The sequence below is a fragment of the Hyaena hyaena genome, unplaced genomic scaffold (assembly GCF_003009895.1).
Source record: "Hyaena hyaena isolate Hyena2069 unplaced genomic scaffold, ASM300989v1 scaffold_531, whole genome shotgun sequence".
Taxonomy (NCBI): Eukaryota; Metazoa; Chordata; class Mammalia; order Carnivora; family Hyaenidae; genus Hyaena; species Hyaena hyaena.
The window spans coordinates 514,756-538,417 of NW_024081164.1; the positions used below are offsets into that span (position 1 = coordinate 514,756).

The 23,662-nt window shown below is 53.3% G+C and overlaps 1 protein-coding gene across 2 annotated transcripts in view; it reads right to left on the reverse strand.

Moving 5' to 3' along the window:
* The window catches only part of CHST3 (carbohydrate sulfotransferase 3), a 32,796-nt gene that overhangs the window by 1,381 nt on the left and 7,753 nt on the right, over window positions 1–23,662 (reverse strand). Inside the window, exons 1-3 of one of the 2 annotated variants that reach the window (XM_039255567.1) lie at window positions 10,292–10,414; window positions 6,161–6,385; window positions 1–4,733 (exon numbers count right to left, since the gene is read on the reverse strand). The exon at window positions 1–4,733 is cut by the window's left edge and continues 1,381 nt beyond it. In XM_039255567.1, the coding sequence (XP_039111498.1) occupies window positions 3,440–4,733; window positions 6,161–6,300 (1,434 nt within the window). In that variant the 5' untranslated portion in view covers window positions 6,301–6,385; window positions 10,292–10,414 and the 3' untranslated portion in view covers window positions 1–3,439. Of the gene's footprint in view, window positions 4,734–6,160; window positions 6,386–10,291; window positions 10,415–23,662 lie in introns of those variants that run through there. The other variant, XM_039255566.1, reaches the window with a different exon arrangement.

A 23,662-nucleotide genomic window follows, 5' to 3' on the forward strand; every position in this document is an offset into this window, starting at 1 on the left:
CGTGCCACAGAGCTGCGAATCTGCTTCTTCTGTCCTCTCTGTGGGGACTCGGGAACCCTGCTCCCCACCGACTTTCCCAAAGACCCCTGCCCCCAACCTGGTGCCCTCATCCTCTCCGAGGTTTACACACAAGGCCTGAGGAGAAGCCAGGAATAGGCAGCAGTGGTGACAGCCTGTGGGTGTTGGACACCACCCTGTCTCACCAAGGCCTAGAATGTCTGAACTATTTATATAGGCCGGGCTAAAGAGGTCTTCATCAAGAAAAAGAAAACGAATAAACACTCATTGCTGAATGGGCCTCTTGTTCCGGGCAAGCCGGCAGCCCCGGACGTGAGGCCTCAGCTGCTCCCTCTGTCTGTGGGCAGGTGGACGCCGTGCAGGGGAGAGGCTCCTGGTGAAGCAGGGCCTCGCTGGAAAAGGAGGCACTGGCCCCGCTGGCCAACCTTCCTCAGCCCAGCTCCCTGCTGCAAACCACAACCTGTTGCATAACTCCAACCAGGTTCCCCGTGGAATAGAGTCAGTAGTCGCCCCCACCCTGTCCTTCCCCAAACCCCGAGGGTTCCGGGAGCACTGCCGAGCCCCAAGCAACACTCGCTTCAGCCGTGTCCTGTTTCAGACACCAGGGCAAAGCTAATACAGCAGAAAGGGCCTTAAATGCCGCATCTTCAAATCAACAAGAAGAAACCAAGCTACCTCCCTAAACGGCACCCTGGGGCCAGCGCATCTCCCGCGCCCGTGGCTTTAGTCTTGCGCTCTGAATCGTCTTCGAGTGTCCTTGTGTGTACGGAGGGAGTCAACGGTTTCTAGTATTATTTTGTCTTTCTTGATTTGGATACAGCTTTGAGTCCCTGCAAATAATAAGGTATTTTATGTCTCTTCTTTGTCACAAAATAAATAAATTAAGTCAGCTTGCAGTGTACCAATTATCAATGTCCTGAGAAGTCCCAAAGGTCCATTCTCTGCACAGTCCAGAGCTCAGGGGTGGAGACCTTAGCCGCAGAGGCGTAGGAAGGAAGAAAGAAGTTTGCTGTCCACGCCAGAAGGGCCCCAAGAAGAGCCCCAGATGGAGGTGCCTGCCTCTGTCCCTGCCCCAGCCCCTACCAACCGCAGGTAGGGAACCAAGTGGGGAACACTGTGCGGAGGGGAAGAACAGCTAGTGCTTCTGGGCTTGCCAGCCGCATCCTGGTTTCGCTCTGCCCCAGGGTCAAGTTTTCAGAGCTGGAGTCTCTTTGGACCCCAAATTGGAGCCAGCTCTCTGCACAACTCCTTCCGGGACTGGAGAGCCCAGGCTGGAGGCCTCCTTGAATGACTTGAAGTCCGTGAAGACCCGCAGCTCAAATGTGGTGATTGTGAGACACTGCACAAAATGGCTAGTCTTCACCATCTCAAATGGCAGCTTCTGACCAGGACACACTCCTGCCTTCCCCATGGCAGCACCAGCTGGACTCAGATCTCTTTTTCCCTCATTTCCACATTACTCAATCCGAAACTCAGCCCTCTGGGTTTGACAACAGGATCGATCTGACATAGAAGTTGTCCAGGAAATCAGAAACAGCCCTAGTAAACTGGGGCAGCTCTTCAGGTTCTGGGGCGGACTGAGCTCTGCTCTCCAGTCTGGGCTGAGGGTAGAAAAGGACCTCCCCTTTGGGGGCGTCTGCTGCTTGGCCATACCCCCCTCCCCCAGGAAATGCATTTGGACCTGAAAGAGATGTTCAAATCTGGCCTCATCTTGGGGAGAGGGTGAGGGCTAATTTATGTTGCTTCTGGACACACAGCAAAGAACACTGGTGGTTTCTGAGATTCGTTCCACATGGGGTTCAAACAGAAACGCCCGTGGGGCACTGTGGGTTGCCATGTGGCCGCGTAGGCTCTGATCCTTCTGGAAGGCTCTTCCTCCTCCTCCTCTCCCTCCAGCAGGAGCCATAGTGCTCCCTGCTGGTCCCCCCAGCCCCCTGAAGCCCAGATTGCTTTTATGCAGCACTCCTGCGGAAACAAAATAAAAACTATAGCCACAAAACACGGTACCGAACTATAAATAACTTTTTTAAAAAACACCCAAATAAAATGCCCAGCCTGTCCCAAGTTGAGCAATACTTTTCCCAGAGCTCTAAAAAGAGGAATTCCAGATACTAACCATGTGACGATGGTGACCATCCATGAGGCTGACCTCTGTCTCCTGTCTCCTCCCAGGAGGGGTATCCTGATGGGGGTCCTCTCCGGGGAGAGGACACACTGCACTCTCTTCTGGGCCCTGCCCCACACGAGGCCTGGCTGGACTCCTCAGATGCCTTTCGCCTCCAGTCAGGCCTGAGGCAGCCTTCAAATACGGCCGTGCTCTCAGGGAGCCGGGGGAGCTGGGACGGGGCCTCCGGGCTGTAGTCATGTGAGGACTGGCCACACCATTTTAAAACATCCCGCCTGCCAGCAGAGAGGATGTGAGCAGGCCAGCGGAGGTAGCCAGGAGAATCCATGGCAGGCAGGGGCCGCGGACCCGGCAGTTCTGAATCCACTGTTTGTCCCAAACCTGGTCAGAACAGGGTCATGGCCCATGACTGTGTCTCCTTCTACGTCCCCAAATAATTCTAAAAATGTAATCAAAGGCTGCTCTTTAGTTAAATCCTATGGGCACAATAAAGCCACACAGAAGCCCGTGGTGTGTATGCGTGTGGACTTGCGTTTCTAAGATGTGTCTGTGTCTGGTATGCATAGGCATCAGTCGTTTACACACATATGTGTGCTTTGTCGTTCTATGCAGGGCCGATGTCAGCAGTGACCGGCACAGCCGTTCCGTTTATGAAAATATTGAATCATTCTTGGTTGATAAGAACCAGCTGACATTCTGGGCTGTTCCAGCCCCTCCCATCTGACCCATGCAGATTCCACCGTGGATTGTGTAGAAATCCAGAAACTGACAGGTGAACAGTGAGTACAGCACGAGGTCGGACTGCGAGGGGTGGTGGCCACAGACCCTTCGGGTTTAACATCCCGACTCTGGCTCACGGGGTCTACAGGCATTCATGTGTTTTTGGTGTAAGCTTCTGTGTGTGTGTGTGTGTGTGTGTGTGTGTGTGTGTGTGTAAGAGAGAGAGAAAGAGACACAGAGACAGAGACAGCGACGGAGAGAAAAAGGCTTGTCAAAAGTTCCAGGCCTCCCTGGGCCTGCTCAGGTGACCGCAGCCCCTCAGGTCCGGGTCTGGCGGCCCTCACGGACGGGCACTGTCCTGTTCTCGGTGAGAGACCCCAGGCCCAAGGCAGCAGTGGGGGAGCTAGCTGGCGGGGGGCCTACTTCTACGGGCGGAAGGGCTGCCTGCTCCGCGCGTGGCCGCCCGGTCGCCCTCTGGGGGAGCCACCATCTCACCGCCCGCGGAGGGGGCGCGAGGAAGGCGGGCTGGGCCTTTCCTAAGGAGGGGCGCGCGCGCTGCCGCGGACCCCCAGCCCCCTACGTGACCCAGAAGGTCCCGCGCTCCTCCAGCAGGCTGACGGAGCGGTTGGTGAGCGAGGCGGCGTCCAGCGCCAGCCGGTAGCCGAAGAGGCGCATGGCCGGGGCGCAGGCGGCCTGCACCACCTGCGCCAGCTTGAAGGGCATGCCGAAGCGCCACTTCTCGAACTGCTCCGAGGAGTTCTTCTGCGTGGAGTAGATGCCGCTGCCGTCCTGGGCCGCCTGCGTGTTCCTCCGGATCCAGTCCTCCACCTGCGCCGTGAGCGGGATGCCGGCGAAGCGGTACATCTCGCGCGCCTTCTGCAGCGGCCAGCGCGCCACGTCTTCGTAGCGCACCAGCATGTAGCGGCCGCGCAGCCAGGGCGGCTGCCGGAGGCCCAGCTCGGCCGACAGCCGGATGCTCTCGCAGTTGCCCCGCAGCCGCTGCACCTCCTCCTCCCCGAGGCGCGCCTGGCCCTCGGCCAGCCACTTCTTCCAGCCCTCGTACTTGCCGGCGAAGGCCACCATGCGCGAGGCCAGCACGGCGCGCGGGTCGCGCACCAGCTGGATGACGCGCAGGTCCAGCCGGGGGTCCTCGGCCAGCGGCTGCAGGAACTCCAGCTGCCGGATGCGCACGGCCTTGAGGGCCATGTGCTCCTTGCGGCGGCAGGCCTCGGCGGCCAGCGTCACGTTGAGCGGCCCGCAGCGGCGGTTCCTGCAGTGGTACTTCTCGAAGACCTTCTTGACGAAGGGCGTGCACACGGGCTCCTCGCACAGCGAGCGGCTGGAGCCGCGGCGGAACATGAACTGGGTCAGGTGGTCCTCGGGCAGGGGGCTGATGAAGTGCTCCAGCACGTACAGGTCGCACAGGAACAGCTGCTTCAGCACGTCGCGGTAGACGAGGGCCGAGCCCGCCGCGTTGGCACCGCCCGACTCGAAGGACACGGTGCGCTCGATGTGCCACAGCGGCTCGAAGAGGTAGAAGATGTTGCCCTGCTGGTTGAAGAACTCGCCCACGAACGAGGAGCCCGTGCGGGTGGTGGCCATGAGGAGCACGTGGCGCCGTGGCCGCGCCTCGGTGGGTTGGGGTGGCCCCGCGGCCTCCGCCCGGGCCCCGGCCTCGGCCCCAGCCTCCGCCGCTGGCTCCACACCCAGCTGCAGACTGAGGTTGCGCAGGCGGCCCTGCAGCTGGGTGAAGGCTGAATCGAGCTCACTCAGGGACAGAAGGGAGGCATTGTCGGCCAAGATCAGGGCTGGGTCGGTGCTGTTGGCATCTGCCAGGGGTTGTGGGATCTGCTTCAGCTTGTCGGACACCCTAGGGGACAGAGAGAAATTGGAGGCAGTGAGTGACTGGGGACTCCAGCTCCTGTGCACCGCGAAGCAGCCTCCAGGACTGACCACCCGAAGCCTGCGGTGGCTGGGTTTCCCCAGAAGCAGGCTTTGAGGCAGGGGGTTGGGTGTGAGTAGTTTATTAAGAACGTGATCACAAAAAGAACGAAGAGAGGTAGAGAAGAGGACTGGGAAGAAAAAGAAGTCGGTAGAAGGTGAGCAGGCTGTCCCTGTGAGCAAACCAATCCCCACTGGGGCAGCTAGGAGGACACACCTGGGATTCTCTAGCCCCGGGGATGTGAAGTCCCGGCTGACCTTGGCTGAGGGCTGCTCCCAGAGCCATTTACTCCCTGTATTCCTGGCTTGCCGGTGTGCGGGCGGAGAGGAAGGTCTCTGTGGAGAGCTGCAGACGCTTGCACGAACCGGAACGGTTCGTGCTCAGGAACCGAGGTGGGGCAGTGACTGCCCCCTGCACAGTCCAGTTCCTAATCTATCCATGTGGCTGATGCTTTCTTGCAGGAGTTGTGCTGGGAGAGCAGATCAAAGAAATCTTTCTATGTCTGGCAGGCTCGCCAGCAGAGCCACTCACTGCACACAACGGTACACTGCCGACTCCAAGGGGCAGCATTCCAGTGTAGCCGAGGTGAGTGCCCAACCCAGGCATTTAGCGATACACAACCTGAACAACTGCACGTGGCAGTCCTGCCTACCAGGTATGTGTACCAGGACCCTGCCTTGCCAAGGGCTCACCCTCATCTCATCCATGGCTTCAGGTTGGTATGGTAGATGTGCTGATAATGTGAGGCTTCATCCTAGCTAAGAAGTAAATTAATAATAGTAACTACGGTCAGCAAGTACTAGATACCAACTGCATGCCAGTCACTGAGCTAAATGTTTTACATTTCCTCATTTAATCTTTATAAGAAGGCCCTGTTATTAGCCACATTTTAAAAATATTTGTTTTGTGAGAGAGAGAGAGAATGAGTGAGGGAAGGGCAGAGAGAGACATGGAGGGAGAATCCCAAGCTCTGAGCTGTCAGCATGGAGCCCAAAGTGGGGCTCAATCCCATGAACCATGAGATCAAGACCTGAGCCAAAATCAAGAGTCAGACAGAGCCACCCAGGCACCCCATCATTAGCCATATTTTACTTAAGAGGAACTTAAGACACAGAAAGTGATTTTGTCCAAGCTGTCATAGCTAGAGAGGGCCGGAATTGGGATTCTAATCCAGGTTGCCTGAGTCCAGAGCCCGAGTGTTACCCCTGTGCAGTGGTGACGACGTGCGCATGACCCACGGCCTGCGCAGAGGGGGGGGCCTGGTCATGACTGGTTGAAGAGTTGCCTTTGTAAGTCCGCAAAGAGCCTCCGCCCACCCCTCCCTGATAAGGAAGACTTGGGCTGGCATCCCTCACCTTGATATGATTTTATTTTCCTTTTCAATGAAGACAAAAACCACCACCACAAAAGCCAGGAAGAGGGCATATTTGCTCTTCATCCTCAGGCTGTGCAGAAAGGCCCAGCAGTCCTGCGGTAGAGTGAGTCCTTTCTCCATGGGGGAGGGTGGGGCCGGGGGCGCTCAGCTTAGGAGCATCACTCAGGACCTGGCTTGCCGTCTTCAGGTGGGGGACACCCTTGTCCTGTGAAGAGACAGGCGGTCAGGACACCCTCGTCTGGAGATGAGGAGCAAAGAAGGGTTTTTCCACCCAACTTTTGAAGGTCGCGGCCCCGCCTGGCAGCAGGAACCCCAGAGCCGCTCTCCCGTAGATGAGAGATCAAATCAAGTCATTTACAATGCTAATCAGCCCTTTGATTAATTCATTCCACTTCCATGAATGTATCTTTTAACCTCACACATAACCCAAGGGCAAGTGCATGGAAGAGTATTCCTTGCACTATAAATGTTTGAAACAAAAGACTACAACTACCTAAATAAAACATGATGGAGGGGGACCTATACATGCTGATGTTAATAACCTAATACACATACTAGATCCTTTACTTGGGCAGGTCCTAGAGTTGACCTTCATCACACAATGGAAGTGGCTAGAGGGACAGCCAGAACATCTGTCCTTTGGGGAAAGCAGTGGGGCAGGGGCTCTGCAATATGAGGAGGCAGATGTGCCACCCAGAAGCCTAGTGGAGGGCCCTGGCTGCGCAGGGCAGAGTGTTGGTAAGGCTTCCTGGATGCAGCTGGGTGGAGAGGGGCCCAGGAGGGAAGAGTGGTGTGGGGTCAGCTCCAGGGCAACTGGAACATTCCTGCCTTGACCTAATTCTTCTGGGCCTTTCCCCATATCCCCACCCACTCCTGCAACAACTACTTCCTGAGCACCCACTATGTGCCAGCCTCTGGTCTAAACACTGGGGGTACACAGTGAACAAGCAGATCTGGCCCACGGCCCTCCTGGGGCTTACACTCTGCATGGAAGGCCCATCCGGAATATTGGGTGCTTATCACTCTATGCCAGGTGCCTTGCTAAGCACGCAATTTGCATTTCCTCATCAGATCCTTACAGAAGTCCCATTGGGTAGCAACTATCCCATTTTACAGATGAGGAAACTGGGGTTGAGAGAGGTGAAATAATTTGTCAAAGATTCCTCCAGCAGCAGCCCTCACCAGCCATCTGAGATCCAGGTCACTGGAGCCTCCCGGTGCCCCCCAGCCACCCCCACCATAGCACATATGGTTGGGCTTTCCAGCTGATGGTCTGTCTGTCCTTTCCCAGACTCCGAGCCTCTTGAAGGAGACACTAGCATCTAGACTAGTACCCAGAAGACATCAGCTGCCAAACAATACACTAGCGAGCAGACCCGTCAAAGCCTGTGCCTGGCTCAGTGCCTGGCAGCCCGTCAGCGTGAGTTTGCAGGAGGACAGGCAGAGTTAGGTCCCTCATGCACCCTGTTTAGCCTGGGGTAGGGTGTGAGGCCGCCCGTCCCTCTGGGAGGGTGAGACCCAGCACTGAGTCTGCAGAGCCAAAGGGATTGAAATCCCCAACTTTCTGCCTTCTCATCTCTTGGCTGAGAGTCGCCTGTGTCTGATGATGTGAGGGAAGCAGAAGGAACTGGGACCAGAAGTCCTGGGCTTTTGTCCTTCCTGCATGTCTACCATGCTGTGCAACCTTCTATAAATGACTTAACCTCTCTGGGCCTCAGGTTCTTTTCCTGTAGCACGAAACACCTGTACATAAGGTTGCTGTAAGGAATAGTATCTGGGGCAGGATAAGCGGTCATTAAATCCGAAAGGGGAGAGAAGGCAGGGGTGGGGTGGGGAGGACTTTGCCTTCACTGTCCTCCCCCTTCTGGGTCTTTGGTAAGATTGGAAGTTTGGCTGCCTTGGTGACAAAGCCCTACACCTTCTCCTCCCCTCTCTACCAAGCACTGTTTCTATTTTTCAGTTGCTATCCCAGTCCTCTCACCCCCTCTCCCCGAAAAATACAGGGCTCCTAAGAACCTTCTCGGCATTGCCCTAAAAGGAAGAAGCAATGGTGAGCACCCTCTTCCACACGACACACAAGGCAGGCTGCTGGCTCCTTTGCTCTGTCCCAGAAGGCTGCCCCGAGCCTTAGCTTTGGAAGCCCAGTGCATGGTGGGGACGCAGGTGAGAGAGGTTTGGGGGTCCCAGGGGAATGTGGGGGCTCCCCAGGCCCTGGAGTTAGGAGAGGGCCACAGAGGCCAGGAGGTCACAGGGTCATGAGGGAGGAAGATGAGGCCAGGACAGCAGTCACCTGGCAAAGGTCCAGGCAGAGGCCCTCTGTAGGAAGTAGGTCTGTGACACCTGTGAACACTAGTCAAACCTTTGTGCTACTTCCCTCCCCAGACTCGTGCTGCACCCTTACTTAGCTCATGGGAAGGATGAAGTGGCTCTTCCTTCTCTTGGCAGATGCCACCTCCCAGGGGAGTGCTTGATACCCTCCCCCCACCACCCCCAACACCCAGCAAGTGATGTGACAGCCAAAGGCAAAGCCGAGGTCCCATTTCCAGGGCACCAGGGCCAGTGGGGAAGGAGGCCAGAAGCACGAGCCAGCCCGGCTCTGCCTGGATGCGGCACATGGTGGGGCAGCCGCCCTTGGCCCCGTCATACCCAGGGCTCAGCTCTGGAGTCCTCCTCCGGAGCCCTTCCCTGACCACCAACCTCATGCTGACCATCTCCCCTCCCCTATCGCTTCCCTTCTCAGCATCCTGCTTTATTTCCTTCCTGGACCGAAATGTGCTTGTTTCTTGCCTATTTCAGCCGCTGGAGGGTAGGGTCCATGAGAGGAGAGCTTCGTCAGTCTGTTTCACCTTCGTCTTCTGGGCCCACAATCCCAGTTGCCTAGTCTGTGTGTGTACCGGGCATGGGACACGTGCTCCGTAACACTTGTTGCATGAATGGATGAATGCCTTTTCCAAAGCATTTAGCCCAGTGTGAGCTGCTTACTCGTTCTACATGGATGGCAAGTAGGAAGAAGAGAAAGCAGGTGTTCCCTAAATGAGTGAACCGTGTGTGTGTGTGTGTGTGTATGTGTGTGTGCTCTGCACATGTGCACGAGTGTGCGCTGAGTATACAGGTGTGTACTATGGGCAAAACTTCAAGCTTGGGGCTTCACAGACATCAGTCTCCGGAATTATCATCGTCAATCCGGGAATGAAGAAACTAAGCCTTGGGGCTTTCAGTTCAAGCCTGTACAGCTATGTGCTAACGATAGCAGGGCAGCAAACCACCACGGGCATAGCCCAGGCCAAGCTTAGTGAGGGAACACTGAAAAGAAAGTGGGCGGTGCCGAGGCCCTAACTGCAGGCACCGCCTTCCCTACCCTCCTCTTCCCTCAGGGGCCCTTCTGCTCAGGCTTCCCTCCTGCCCAGCAAGGGGCCCTCACTAGACAACAGTTGTCTACTTGGATGCCTCCCAGCCTGTCCCTGCCTCCCCTAGGGGAAGGTGGGGTCCCAGAGTCTGCTGTGAATGGAGCTCTGATAAGGGACAGGCCCTGCCAGACATTGCATCAGGCAGCAAACCTCCACTCCCCTCACTTGCTGGGCCCCAGAGCGCGGGGGGGGGGGGGGGGGGGGGGGGGGGGGGGGCTGGGCCGTAGCATAGGCCCTGATCCCACAGTCGCTCCATCTGGGGAAGAGCCACCCGGCGGGGGGGGGCGCTCCGTGGGAGCAGGGGAGCCCACCGTGGGAAACTCTACACCAACAACCCATGGGCTACAGCTCCGGGGGGCCGGGAGGTGCCCCAAGCATGCCATGCCGCCAAGGCCCAGAAGGAGGATTTCTGTGAGTTGTCTCTGAGTCCCGAGAGAGCAGGGCAGAGGGCAGGGCAGGGAGGAAGAGCTCAGATGCTGGGCCTGCCCAAGCTGAGTTCCATTCACATCGGCGAGGATGGCCAGAGAAGGACCAAGGCCCACCCTGTGTCTCAAGCTTAGTGTCTAAATGCCTAGGGGCTGTTAGATGAACCAGTGGGTGAGGGAAGAGGAGAAGGAATAAAAGAATGAAGAAGTGAGCGAATGTCTGGCTGAGGCCGCCTGCTGCAGCTCGGGGCTGCCATTACACCCCTCGGGCCTACTCACATTGCAGGGCTCCAGCCTCGTCTCCCAGGGACAGACCCGTCCGTGACTTCCTTATGGGCACGCACTCAGCCCCAGCCAAGACAGAAGCAGTCACCAACAAAGGTGTGTCTCACCTGCGCGGCAGTGAGCATCCAGGAACTTGTGAGAAGCTGTGGGCCACAGCCACGAGCTGGACCAGGGGCTGAGGGCCAGCCTGGTGGGGGCGGGGCTGCCGCAGACTCGGAGAGCCAGCCCTGTTTTGCTCTGTGGGGACGTGGGGGAAACACACTCTCTACCCCCATCTGAGAGTCGCTTTCAACAGGGCCCGCTCAGCCCTGTGGGCAAAACATCCTGTGTAAAACCCCGGAGCCAACAGGTGCATGAAATACAGGCCCCAGAAAACAGTCCCAGGCCTCCCTGTTTGTGAAGACACTTCCAGCAACTCTCACACTGAACCTGGGGCCCTGGGCGGGGTCCGAGCTGACTCCTGTTCTGGGCTTTGCTGCACTTGCCCAGACAGGGGCTGCAACGGAAGCCCAGATATCCAAAAGAAATGTCGCCCCCATACCACCCTACGGATCATGAAAAAACATGGCTCTTGCCCTAAAACTGCAGAATGTCAGGACTTGGCAATTTTCTTACCCACTCTTCCTCATTTTTCTGTCTGTAGAAATTCAGGCTCAGAAAGGGGCGCCGAGGTGGCTCAGTTAAGTTGGTTAAGTATCCGACTTCGACTCAGGTCATGATCTCACAGTTTGTGGGTTCAAGCTCCGTGTCGGGCTCTGTGCTGACAGCTAGCTCAGAGCCTAGAGCCTGCTTCAGATTCTGTGTCTTCCTGTCTCTCTGCCCCTCCCCTGCTTGCACTCTCTCTCTCTCAAAAATAAACATTAAAAAAAAAAATTAAAAAAAATAAGTATGTGAGGCTCAGAGAGACCAAGGCATACAAAGTACACGGTGACAAAACTCAACTATGTGGGTCTCCTGTCCCCGTGGCTAGTGCTGGCCATGCCCTGCTTCATCAGTCTGACCCTCACAGCCTAGCCCACTTAAAGAAGCTTCGTGACAGGGATTGCAAATACGTGGCGCACATTCCACCACTCAGCAGCCCTGCACCTGGAGCAGACGTCACTAATCAATCAATGGCCCCTTTTCAGCTAAGCCTGGATGTAGCCTCACTTCTCACTGCAGTGCCAATCCATTAGAGTCATCATGTGAGAGAGAACCGATTTGCCCTCCCAACCTTACAGGATCCTTACCGGCTACCAAAAAAATTTCTCCCCACCCCTTCGCTTGGCATGCTACGATCTGACGTCACCCTGCAATGCCAGCCCGAATTCCCAGTCTCCTCTTCCAGAAACCCTCCGTTCAAGCACATGTGCCTTGTACATCCATCCCTCAAGCCTTTGATTTAGTCCATAAAGCCCTTTACTGAACAAAAGACTGCAGATTATAATTAACGGCGAGGTTACTAAGAATAGTTAAGGCATCAATATTTGCAAAACAAGAAAGAAAGAAAGAAAGAAAGAAAGAAAGAAAGAAAGAAAGAAAGAAAGAAAGAAAGAAAAAGAAAATGGCCTTTTGAGAAGAACTGGCATGGATGCAAGGTTCTTATAATTCCACCTTTCTCCCTCCCTTGGCTTGCGGCTCCATGAACGAGAGGTGGAGGCGGAGTTAGAGAGCGTAGGAAATTGCACACGACGGCTGCCAACCCATTCCATACCACAGCTGGCAAAGATCTTTACGTGGCTAATTTTATATTATTACTCACATGCCTTTATATGTTTTTATGAATTAGAGCCAAAATTTAAAAAGTCTTAGGGCTTCCCCACAAAATGTTTTTTGGGTTCTGGGAAACTTTGGGCAAGCCCACTGGAGTGCGTCTTGAGTATGAACACAACCTGCTATGGAAAAGGTTGAGGCCAATCGCCTAAAGCATATAAGGGCAAGTCAAAACGATGCATGGCGCCCGTTTTCTCACATAGGAGGTCGTTGGACAGTGTTCTGTAATATACCGTGTGGGTCCAACGATGAGGGAACAGCTGGCAGAGGCCTGGTGCTCATCACATGCCCACGTGCCCTCCACCTTCCCCAGCCCATTGAGGCACACGACCCAGTTCGGGTCAGCAAGACGTAGGCTAAAGTGAGGTGAGCCGCTTCGAGGTCTGGCCCTCCAGATGATTCCACACATTCCTCAGGCCTCTCTTCTCCTGCCGTGGCAACACTGGAGGCCACATGTTCCAGCTGGCTTGGTACAGATCCTGAGCTGCTGACTGGAGAGCCCCCCGACCTGCGTCAGATGTGGCGTAAGTGAAAAATAAGCCTTTGTTGGGTGAAGCCACGGAGATCAGGGGTCTGTTCCTGCAGCATTGGCTGTTCTGTCCTAACTTATATGTAGGACTCTCTTGTAATGTTGATGGGGGTGTCCTTTTTGAAAGATGATTTGGCAAAGCCATCACACACACACACATTTTTTAAAATTTATTTGAAAGGGAGAGAGAGAATGGGGGAGAGGGGCCGGGGGAGAGAAAGAGAGAGAGAGAGAGAGAGAGAGAGACCCTTAAGCAGGCTCCACTCTCAGCCCAGAGCCCAGTGCGGGCCTCAATCTCACAACCCTGGGATCATGACCTGAGCCGAAATCAAGAGTCAGGTGCTCGACCGACTGAGCCACCCAGGGGCCCCCAAACCATCACAGTTTTAGATATGCAGACTCTCTGACCCAGCAATACCACTTCTAGAAATTAATGCTGCAGATACACTGTGACAGTTACAGGGACACCAACCACAGTAAACTGTTTATAATTGTAGGAGACTGAAAATAACCTCGGTGTTTGTTAACAGGCAAAAAAAAAAAAAAAAAGAAAAAAAGAAAAGAAAAGAAAGAAAGAAAGAAAAGGCCCGTCTCCAAAGCAAAAAACTAGTTAGATACATGATGGTACCTTTATCAGCACAATACTCTGTGCTGATTAAAAAGAAAAAGGCAGCTCTGTATGGGCTGATGTGAAATGCTGTTCAAGATATGAGTGATATAATAAACCAGGGGCAAGAGCGTGTGAGGTTTACTGCTATCTGTGGAAAATCAGGGGTGGACACATGCAAACGCTCGTACCCAGAATGCCTCTAAAGAGAGAACAAGAAATTGGCAAGAGCAGTTGAGGGGGACTTGGGAAATAGGGGTGGGAACGAGCCCCACTTTTCATGGATACCTTCTTGTATTGCTTGAATGTGTTACCTCTGTTTGTTTAGTACCCTTTCCAAATAAAAGTGGTTATAAATAAAATAAACTGGAATAAAGAGTATACAGAATTGGGTTCTAATCCACTGCCTGCTATAGTTAGTGCTTCATGTTTACTTAAATGACCAAGTGGGTCTAAGAAGCTCTGTGATAAACAACCCAGCACAAGGAAGAGAGAGCTTTGACATAGGTGGTGACAGTACCAGGTTTCCAGCATCTTGAACCAAAGAATGCCGTTAAGCTGAGGACAGCAAATAATTCTCAACCCATGAGCCAAAGCCGATAGACTGGTATGGACGGCCTAGAGCCCTGTGAGGTCAGGCTTGTTTTCCGTGAAAAACAATGAGGTGGTTGATTAGTGATGTCCGCCATGTGTGTAGGATGGGAACAGGGTGACATGTGTGTCACATATTTGCCATTCTTACTTCAGGAGGAGCAGCCTAAGAAGGCTAGGGATCTTCTGGGCCATGGAGTTCTTTTCTTCCCTCAGTCCTTATGTGCCCTTTTATTTCTATTTTTGGTCATGCTCACTACTACAAAGTGCTGTGTTCATTTGCGGGATTGGGGGCTTTTGTTAGTTTCATTGATCAGCAACCTTTCAACCAGAAACGTGTGACATCATAGGCCAACATGCTCAGGAGAGGCCTGTGGCTGCTATGGGGGTACCTGGGGTGCCTTCAATATGGTCACACAGCTTTCCTATCTGACTCTGCACCTTTGTGAAGATAATTCCACTACAGCATTTCTGAGATCACTGGGTAGGAAAAACTCTCAATACTACTTACCAGTTCTCCTTCCTGCTCTATCCTACTTATTGACTTTCCTGAAGAGACTCCAGAAATTTCTGTGCCTGGAAAGGCAGAAGTAAAATATCCAAGTAAAGGACAGGATAGAAGGAATTTCTTTTGCTACTGGATTTTGTGCAGAAGAAACAGGTACTTGCAGTCCTCTAGTTTCCTCAAGCCCCCATGGAATGGTCCATTTACAGTAGGAAGGGGCTTTATTCCTTGTGACAAAAAAACAGGACCCAGTCTCTTCCCTTTTTCACCGGGAAGTTCTGCCCACAATCCAACCAGTACCGCATCTGTGGAGGTGGTCAGGGGTAGGAGAGAGAGGTGCAGAGGGGTCTTAACCCACACTGACTTCTGCTATGGTCTGAGCTGATCTATGGCCATAACAGAGTCTACCAGTACCTGGCCTTGGGGAAGGAGACAGAGTCTGAAGGTGGGGAGAGGTCCAGGTAGTCAGCTGTCTACTCTGGACTTGGAATCAGACTTGGATCAGGTCCCTATTCTCCCAATCACTCTGGTGACCTTGGGCAAGGTATGTAACTGTTCTGAGCCTGGGTTAGTCCCACAGGGCTGTTGCGAGCAGCAGATAAGTTTGTGGGAGGCTCTGCATACAGGCTGGTCTTTATAAGCCAGAGCCCACCACACTAGTAGCTATTGGTTGTGCTTGTGCACTCCTCTTGCACATCTCTCGCTCAGCTGGGATGTAGTCTGCTGCAGGGGAAGGGCACAGGTGGATTCACTGCCTTCCTGTGGGACCAGCCCACACAATCCTTGCCTACAGTGGCCTTTGCTGCCGCTATGACTACTGGTCACTAGAAAGCACAATTAGGAGGGACACTCAGGTAATGCGCCAGACCTCAGGCCTGGACCTGGTCATTGCCAAATAGTTTCAGGCTTCCCAGCTGGGAGGGCAAGTCAATTTCAACTCCTGGGCCAAGGCTGATCAATTGGAAGTGGCTGTCTGGAGCGCTGTATCTGAAAAAGTACATCTCATAGGAGAAGATTGCTATCTATGATTGCTTGGTGATGTCTGCCATGGCTAGAGGGGCAGCATGGCTCTGGTGCCTTTGCTAAGAGTCAGCTGGCGCTTTGCTTTTTTTTTTTTTTAATGTTTATTATTTTTGAGTGAGAGAGAGACAGAGCATAAGTGGGGGAGGAGCAGAGGGAGGGAGACACAGAATCCGAAGCAGGCTCCAGGCTCTGAGCTGTCAGCACAGAGCCCGACGTGGGGCTCAAACTCACAAACTGCGAGATTATGACTGAGCCGAAGTCGGTGCTTAACTGACTGAGCCACCCAGGCGCCCCTGCACTCTGCTTGATAGCAGGTGAAGAGTCACCTGGCCAGGGTAGGGGTCTGGGAGAGGGGGTATTCAGAAGTTACTGAGGCCTGGGTCCCACCCCGCAGAGATTATGAGTGAATAAGTCTGGGTATGGCTTGGGCGTTGATTGTTGAAAGTGCCGTGGGTGGCTCTAACCTAGAGCAGGCAAGGATTGAAAGCCAGGCTTTAGCCCATCTGGCCTCCTTAAGGAGAACCTGCCCGTGGCACCAGCCCAGCAGCAAGACCAGACTGGTGGTTGGCGGTAGGGGTGGGAGGGTTGCTGATCTCTTGCTGACCAGGGATGGATGCCAGTGGACAGGTCTGTGTTCCTTGTTTTACTCCAGACACAAGGTCTTGGGGAGCTTCTAGGGCTGTGTTAGAGCAGTCCATTCAAAACCAGCTCCCCTAAACCACGGGACACTACTCAGCAATAAAAAGGCCTGAACTAGGGTTCCTGGGTTGCCCAGTGGGTTAAGCACCAGACTCCTGATGTCGGCTCAGGTCACGATCTCACAGTCACAAGATCGAGCCCCAAGTTGAGCTCCGCACTGAGTATGGAACCTGCTTGAGATTCTCTTTCCCCTCTCCCTCTGCCCCTCCCCCCGCCCCCTCAAAATAAATAAATAAACTTAAAAAAAAAAAAGGCATGAACTACTACAACATACAACTTGGATGCACTTCAGGGGTACTGAGTGAAAAAAGCCAGTCTCAAAAGGTTACGTACTGCATGATTCCATTTATACAAAATTCTAGAAATGACAAAACTAAAGAGAGAACAGAATTAGTATTGTCAGGTGCTAAGTTGGGAGAGGGAGCGGGAGGGACGTGGTTAAGGCTATAAAAGGCGGCATGAAGGATCCTTGCGGTGCTCTGTCTCGATGCTTAGTGTCGCTGTCCTGTTTGTGATCTTGTAGGAGGGTTCTGTACGAGGTTACCCTAAGGGGAACTGGGGAATAGTTTGTGGGATCTTTCCGTATTATTTCCTAAAACTGCACATGTATCTCTAATTCTTTCAAACCCCAAAGAGTTTAAAAATTGGGGATTAAAGAGTATACTTGTCATGATGAGCACCGGGTGATGTATGGAATTATACAATCACTATATTGTACACTTGAAACGAATATAACCCTGTGTGTTAGTTAACGAACCGGAATTAAAGACTTACAGAATCTAAAAAGTTTAATTGAACAGAAAAGAAAAGGAAGTTCCTGCTTTCCATGGCTCGTGGCCCCCTTATCCATCTTCAAAGCCAGCAATGGCTGGTTTAGTCTTTTTCTTGAGGCATCACTCTGACTTCCTCTTCTGTAGTCAAATTTCCCTCTTTTTTTAAAAATCATTTTTAATGTTTATTTTTGAGAGAGAGAGCATGAGCAGGGGAAGGGCAGAGAGAGAAGGGAGACACAGAATCCGAAGCAGGCTCAGGCTCTGAACTGTCAGCACAGAGCTGACGTGGGGCTTGAACTCACAGACTGCGAGATCATGACCTGAGCTGAAGTCGGACACTTAAGCAACTGCCTCTCAATCTCCCTCTTACCAGGTCTGTTATGCTTACATTGGGCACATCACATAATCCCGGGTAATCTCCCTATCTCAAAATCCTTAACTTAGTCACACTGCAAAGTCCCTTTACAATGGGGAAGTAACACATCCATAATGGGGTTCATGTGGCAACATCTTTGGGGAGCCATTATTTAGCCTCCCACAGCATCTACCTTATAAAATGGGCACTACAAGTTCAATGCTTAGCACAGTATCTAACCAATAGGAGGCTCCACTGGGAATGAGAATCACGGAGAGCTTTTGTAAAATATCAGGGCCTGAGATTCACTCCTGAAGATCTAGGGTGGGGTGATCCGCACACTGAAATGCTTATATAGGCTCCTTAGTGACTCGGCTGAGCAGCCAGGGATGAGGTCGACCAGAATAAGCACTGAATTCATGTCAGTGGCTATTCTCATTCCCCACAGCTACTTAGCACCGAGCCTCCCTGCCCAGCAGCTGTTCAATAGATGTTTGTTGAATCACACTGAACTAAGTCACTCCTGGGGCCTCCAACTGCCCCTGGGAAGGGACAGGAAGGGTAAGCGGGTCTCTCACTGCTGCATCAGGGCCTGAAGAATGAGGTTCTGTGGGTAGAGCCTGAAGACTCGAATCAACTTCACACCCAGAAATGGCTGCCTGGTGGGGGCTGGAGTCCCTCCTCCTCCCCAAAGTCCAGTCAAGGGGGCCCACCCTGGGCAGAATCCAGTCATCAACGGGCCATTGTTAATGGAACAGAGGGGCTCTGTGCCCATTTAACACTTCCCTCCCTCACGAGGCTGCTCCCAGATGAGGGTTGGCTTCTAGAGGATTGCAAGACTGGGGAGGGGGCCCCAAGGCTGTGAAGGGGGAGGATTAGGAGTGGGGGCTGAGAGTTCTGTGGTTGGAGGAGCAGAAGCAGCGTAAAGCAGAGGCCAGTCTCAGAAAGTCAGCAGGCTGGGAAACCCCAGGGCTGATGCACGCGCTCAGCTACAACGTCAGGACGCGGTTCCGATGAAAGCTGGGAATCCGGCAACAGCCAATGAAATCCACCAGACCCCAACTGCACTGAGGGGAACAGCCTTCCCCATGGGGTGGTTATGCCTGACTTGCCTTCTTCCCTTTAAAAAACCAGAAAGGTGAATTCTGCATGGTAAATGGCACCTTTCATTCCCTATAGAAGAGCAGTGTTTTCAAAAGGGCTGGGAGGGTTTTATGTTCTGTGGGCTTGAGATTTAAGAGGCAACTAATTCAACCAGGGCTGGGCATAAATGTCCCTTTGCTTAGCAGACCTTTTCTGCATTCGGCACTTGATATTAATAGTGTGAGCTGGATTTCAGGCGGGTGGCATTTAAGATCCCAAAGATAGTGAGTGGCCTGAGTGGCACCCACAAAACTGTCAGAGACCTAATTCTTGTGTTAGCCATTGGCAATTCTCATCTGTTGAATAAAGCAAGTCCTCTGGAAGTCTCTGCCAGGAAGCACCTTGCTTTAAAAAAACAATCTAGGCCGGTCGGATCTCAAACTGGGGTCCAGGGCCAGTGGCAGCAGCACATGGGAACTTAGTGGAAATGCATGTTCTCAGGCCCTTCCCCAGATCTCATCAATCAGAATCTCTGGGGGTGGGCACAGCAAGCTGTTCCAGCAAGTTCTGCAGGTAAGGTTGCTGTAAAGTTTGAAAATCACTCTTCTAGAGTAATATTTTTAAAACCCCACCCTGCCATCAATTTGGTAGGTCCACATACTCAAAAAAAAAAATGTTTTTTTATGTTTGTTTTTGAGAGAGAGAGACAGAGCATGAGCTGGGGAGGGACAGAGAGAGAAGGAGACACAGAATCTGAAGCAGGCTCCATCCAGGCTCTGAGCTGTCAGCACAGAGCCCGATGTGGGGCTCGAACCCACAAGCTGTGTGATCATGACCTGAGCCGAAGTCGGATGCTCAACCGACTGAGCCACCCAGGCTCCCCTCAACAAAACTTTTTTGTAAAAACTAAAATAGAATTGTATAGAACTGAAAATATCAGAGTGCATCACGTGTAATAAAGATACACATGGGCTTCATAAACCTTTTGTTTCAATTCTGTGTATCTTTGAGGTTTTGGTCCAAAGGTTAATAAAGCACTGCTCTGGAGCCGGTATGGACCTGTTTCAAGCTGGCTCCCCTTTTGTAACTGGTCTGAATTAGGAGGTTTTAAAGATCATTGCGTGCGAGCTCCCTTCCCCTGCACAATGCCCTCATGGAGGCCTTGAACAATAAGAGGGCCTGCTTTGGGGCACATGGCCTCCTTACAACACTGGCCTAAAACTTAAACTAAACTGTGCATTTCCCCGTGTTTATAAAACCTCCCCTCTTCCATGTATATGTGCCTAGAGAAGTAGGTGTACGAAACAACTAACTGATTACATCTGGGTGGTGGGACGGAGGGAGGATTTGTTGCTTTCTTCTCTGCGTTTGTCCATTTTACTTGAACTTTGCACACGAAGCATCTATCATTATTATAAAAACTATAAAGCCATCACTTAAAAAATAACAAAGCTGTGGGTCCATCTCTGGGTGGAAACAGAGAAAAGAAGGCATTCCCACGGGAGAGCAGGCAGAGCCCAGGGGCCATCCCCTCCCTCCTCATGCCTGGCCAAAGTCTACCCTAAGGCTGAGCCCAAACCCCATGTGTCCCCAGAGCCCTCAGCCATCATCAGTCCCCCAGAGTAAAAGCACAGCCCCCTCCCACCCCCATGGGAGTCTTTGTGTCTCATGGGTGGAGCTGAAGGCGACTGCTGGGGGAGGGCTAGGGGTGGGGGGGGCGGGGAGGCTGGGAAGCAGCGAGCACAACTTGGGGGGGGTGGGAGGTGATCACACTTTCTGTCTGGGGCAGCTGTTCTCCAGGCTGTGCCTCGATTAGAAATTTTTTTTTAATGTTTTATTTATTTCTAGGAGAGAGAGAGAGAGACAGCATGAGCAGGGGAGGGTCAGAGAGAGAGGGAGTCACAGACCGAAACAGGCTCCAGGCTCTGAGCTGGCAGTCAGCACAGAGCCCGACGTGGGGCTCGAACCCGCGAACCGCGAGATCATGACCTAAGCGAAAGTCGGACGCTTAACCGACTGAGCCACCCAGGTGCCCCTGTTGTGCCTCAATTTGAAAGAGATTTCTCCACACATCATTTGGTACCTTTCCAATTCTGGACCATGGGCATGTATCACTTAATTCGCAAAATGTAATCAGACTAAAAAACAAAAAATTAAAAGCAGGTACCAGTTTTCTACCTGTAGAGGTAGAGGCAGAGGTCTTTTGAAGTGAGAAGCCCATTTTAGAAGTCATTTTAACAGGCCTCTGAATTTAAGCAGAGGCAAAGCCCGAAAAGGAGCTCTGGAGGCAACGAGAAACGGAATTGTCCCTAGAAAGTCACACTTAAGAGCCTGCCCTGCAAGGAAAGTGAAAACTCCGGAAACTGTTACTATGTGGGGCGAGTAACTGGCTTGGGTCCCCTCCCTTCTAGGTGTGAGGGGCGGGGGCCACCCCTGAAGCCCTCGAGGTCCTGGGGGCTGGGGGGGGCGGGGTCGGGAGGAGCCACCCTGCAGACTGTGGAATCCTGGGGGACCCCCACATACCTGTGGGGAGCGCCACTGGACTGCGCTAGCCTGGGACTTGGGCGTTAACAAGGGGATGAGGGACCACTGGGAATCCAGCACCTGTCGGCTGAGTCCCAGGCTGAGTAATCACCTAAGCCAGGTCTCTCATAAGGCCGTGGAGGCCCTTCGTTTCCAGGACAGGACTAGGGCGAGGCTGGCTGGCTGGTGGACACTGAGCCAGCCCGGGAAGTGGAAGCCCGAGGGCCCCTACTGCTTCAACAGTACTCCTGGAAAAACGGTAACTCACAGCCCAAGGGAAATCAGAGCTTTTCTCTCACCCCAGAGGGCCATTCTCTCTGCAACACAGGGAGCCAGTGACTGCACAGTGACGCAGAAATGCAAGCCTGAGAACAGAGCTGGCCTGTACCCTCCGTGTCAGAGGGCAGGCTTACTCCTCCCTCCCTCTGTCTCTGCAGAAAGAAGAGCTTAAGAGTCTCTGTTTCTCGGGGCGCCTGGGTGGCTTAGTCGGTTAAGCGTCCGACTTCCGCTTAGGTCATGATCTCGCGGTTTGTGGGTTTGAGCCCCACGTCGGGCTCTGTGCTGACTGCCAGCTCAGAGCCTGGAGCCAATTTCAGAGTCTGTATCTCCCTCTCTCTCTGACCCTCCCCTGCTCACGCTGTCTCTCTCTCTCTCCTAGAAATAAATAAAAAAATATTAAAAAAAAAAAAAGAAAAAGAGTCTGTTTCTCCCCTTTCCAGCCAAGGGCATTCAGGTGAGCCAGAAAGCCTCTCTAAGCCTCAGTGTCCTCACCTGGAAGATGGGGATAACCATGCCTCCCTTGTCAGGTTGCGGAGGGTGAGGGCACCAGTCAGCACAGGGCTGGCCATGGGCCCCTCCTCCCAGCTAAGGCAGCTAGGGCGGGACAGGACAGAGCTGGGAGTCCCAGCGGCAGCTGCGTCAGTCGGCCTGGCATCCTGCGCCTGCAGACCGGGCTGCGGAAGCTGGCACTGAGCCCCTCTCTTGACTCACACGCCAGGTCTGACCCACCAAAAACAGAACAGACGTCCTCTGAACCCCTGTGTTCCTTCCAGAGAGGTGAGTTTCATGCCCCCCCCCCATGGCCATGTCAGCAGGGTCTGCATGGCCAAGAAGCTGGGTGCTCTCTGCCACCTCCTACACAGATCCACAATCTCCAAGAAACTCTGAGGAGTGATCCACACTGAAAGATGAAATCTCTCCTGGCACTTCCTGTCTGCACCACACTGTTTGGCATAGTTCATACACCCCATCTCCTATGATTCTGATGGCTTGTTGTGCAGCTGCATGGGGGGGTGGCTAAGAGCACAGTTGAACAGCTGAGGGTTTGGATTTTTGGGCTGTGTGACCTTGGACAAGTCACTTAACCTCTCTGGGCCTCAGTGTCGGCATCTGTAAAATGGGGCTACCTCATGCAGTCAGACAGATGCAAATAAATCACTCAGCCTGAGGTTGCTTAGTACTTCCAGAGCTCTCAGAGTCTCAGCTGCACCTACGAGGAAGGCAGAGGCCTTTGGGACCTGTGTCAGTGCTGGGCACACAACTCGACCAGACTTTACTTTTTAAAAGTGGTTCCAACACTGGAATTCCCAGAACTCCCATCAGCAGCCTGGCAAGGATGTACTTTTGGAAGCTCTTCATGCCCATCACCACTTCCAGGAGCTCCTGCCAGAGCTGAGTGTGTGAGTGGGGGCATGGGAGACCCCAGGCAGGGAAGGGAACGTCGGGAAGGTGGGGGACAGCAGCTGGAGAGAACTCAGGACAGGAAGCCAGAAAGCTGACCTGGCTCTGCTACACAAGATGTGGGGGTCCCTTGCAGGACTTTGGGCACGAGGACACCAGGGAACCACAGAGGGCAGGCTGGCAGGGGGGCAGCGGACAGTGAGACTTGGTGATGTCATGCTCTCCCAGAGTGACTCAGTGGTGCCCCTGGGCTGTGAATGGGAGCTGTGTGGTGTGGCCTAGAGCCTTCCCTGTCTCCTCACCCTTCAGGCTTGCACAGTACCTCTCCGCCCCCTGGCACCTCCTGTCCTCCCTGCCCCAGGGACCCGTGGCTATGGTGTCAGTGCTCCTATCTGGGACCCCCATCTGCCTGTCATTTCTCCCCAATCTCCACACGGAGGGAAGACCTAACTGCCAGAAAGACTTGGATTTCATTACTGCCCCTGACTCCTCCTGGCCAAGTGATCTCGGGTGGGTTAACCCGCCTCTCTAAACCTCAGTCTCCTCATCTGTAAAATGGAAACATTATTAACAACCTCGCTGGCTTGTAGGGGGCTTAGTGAGATGGTCTGTAAAATACTTGGCACACGGCAGGTGCTTAGCAAATGAAAAATATGACATTCAAGGGCCTCTATGATCTGACCTCAATTTACTTTTCTAGCTGCATTTATTAAAACAATAATAGGCCATTCTTCTTGATGCTTACCACATGTGAGGCACTGCTGTAAACACTTGTATAGGGACACATTTTATTCTCCTATCACCCGCATATGGTGGGTACTACTAGCATCTCCATTTTACAAATGAGGCACAGAGAGGTTAAGCAACTTGGCATGGTCACACAGCAGGTGGGGAGCAGGGTTCCCTTCCCTGGCAGGCATCTGGACAGGCGATGCAGAGGGTAGGGATGGAGGGGAGCACCTAATGCATCTCCCTGGGTGGCCCAGAGGAAAACTTAGCACTCAGGGCTCCACTACTTCTGCAAGAGTAGTTTGAGGGCTTCGGCTGGAACCCCCACCCCCACCCAGGGAGCCTGCCAGCTGGCCTTCCTTCTCTCTGCTCAGGAGAAAGGACTGAGCCACCAGGGACCGACAGTGCCCGGGGGTGGGGCTGAACCCTGGAGGGGCTGCAGGGGCTGAACAGGACATCTATCTACAAGGGAACAGGACTGAGAAGCCCTCGCTGATGGGGCTGAGTCATGGTGGG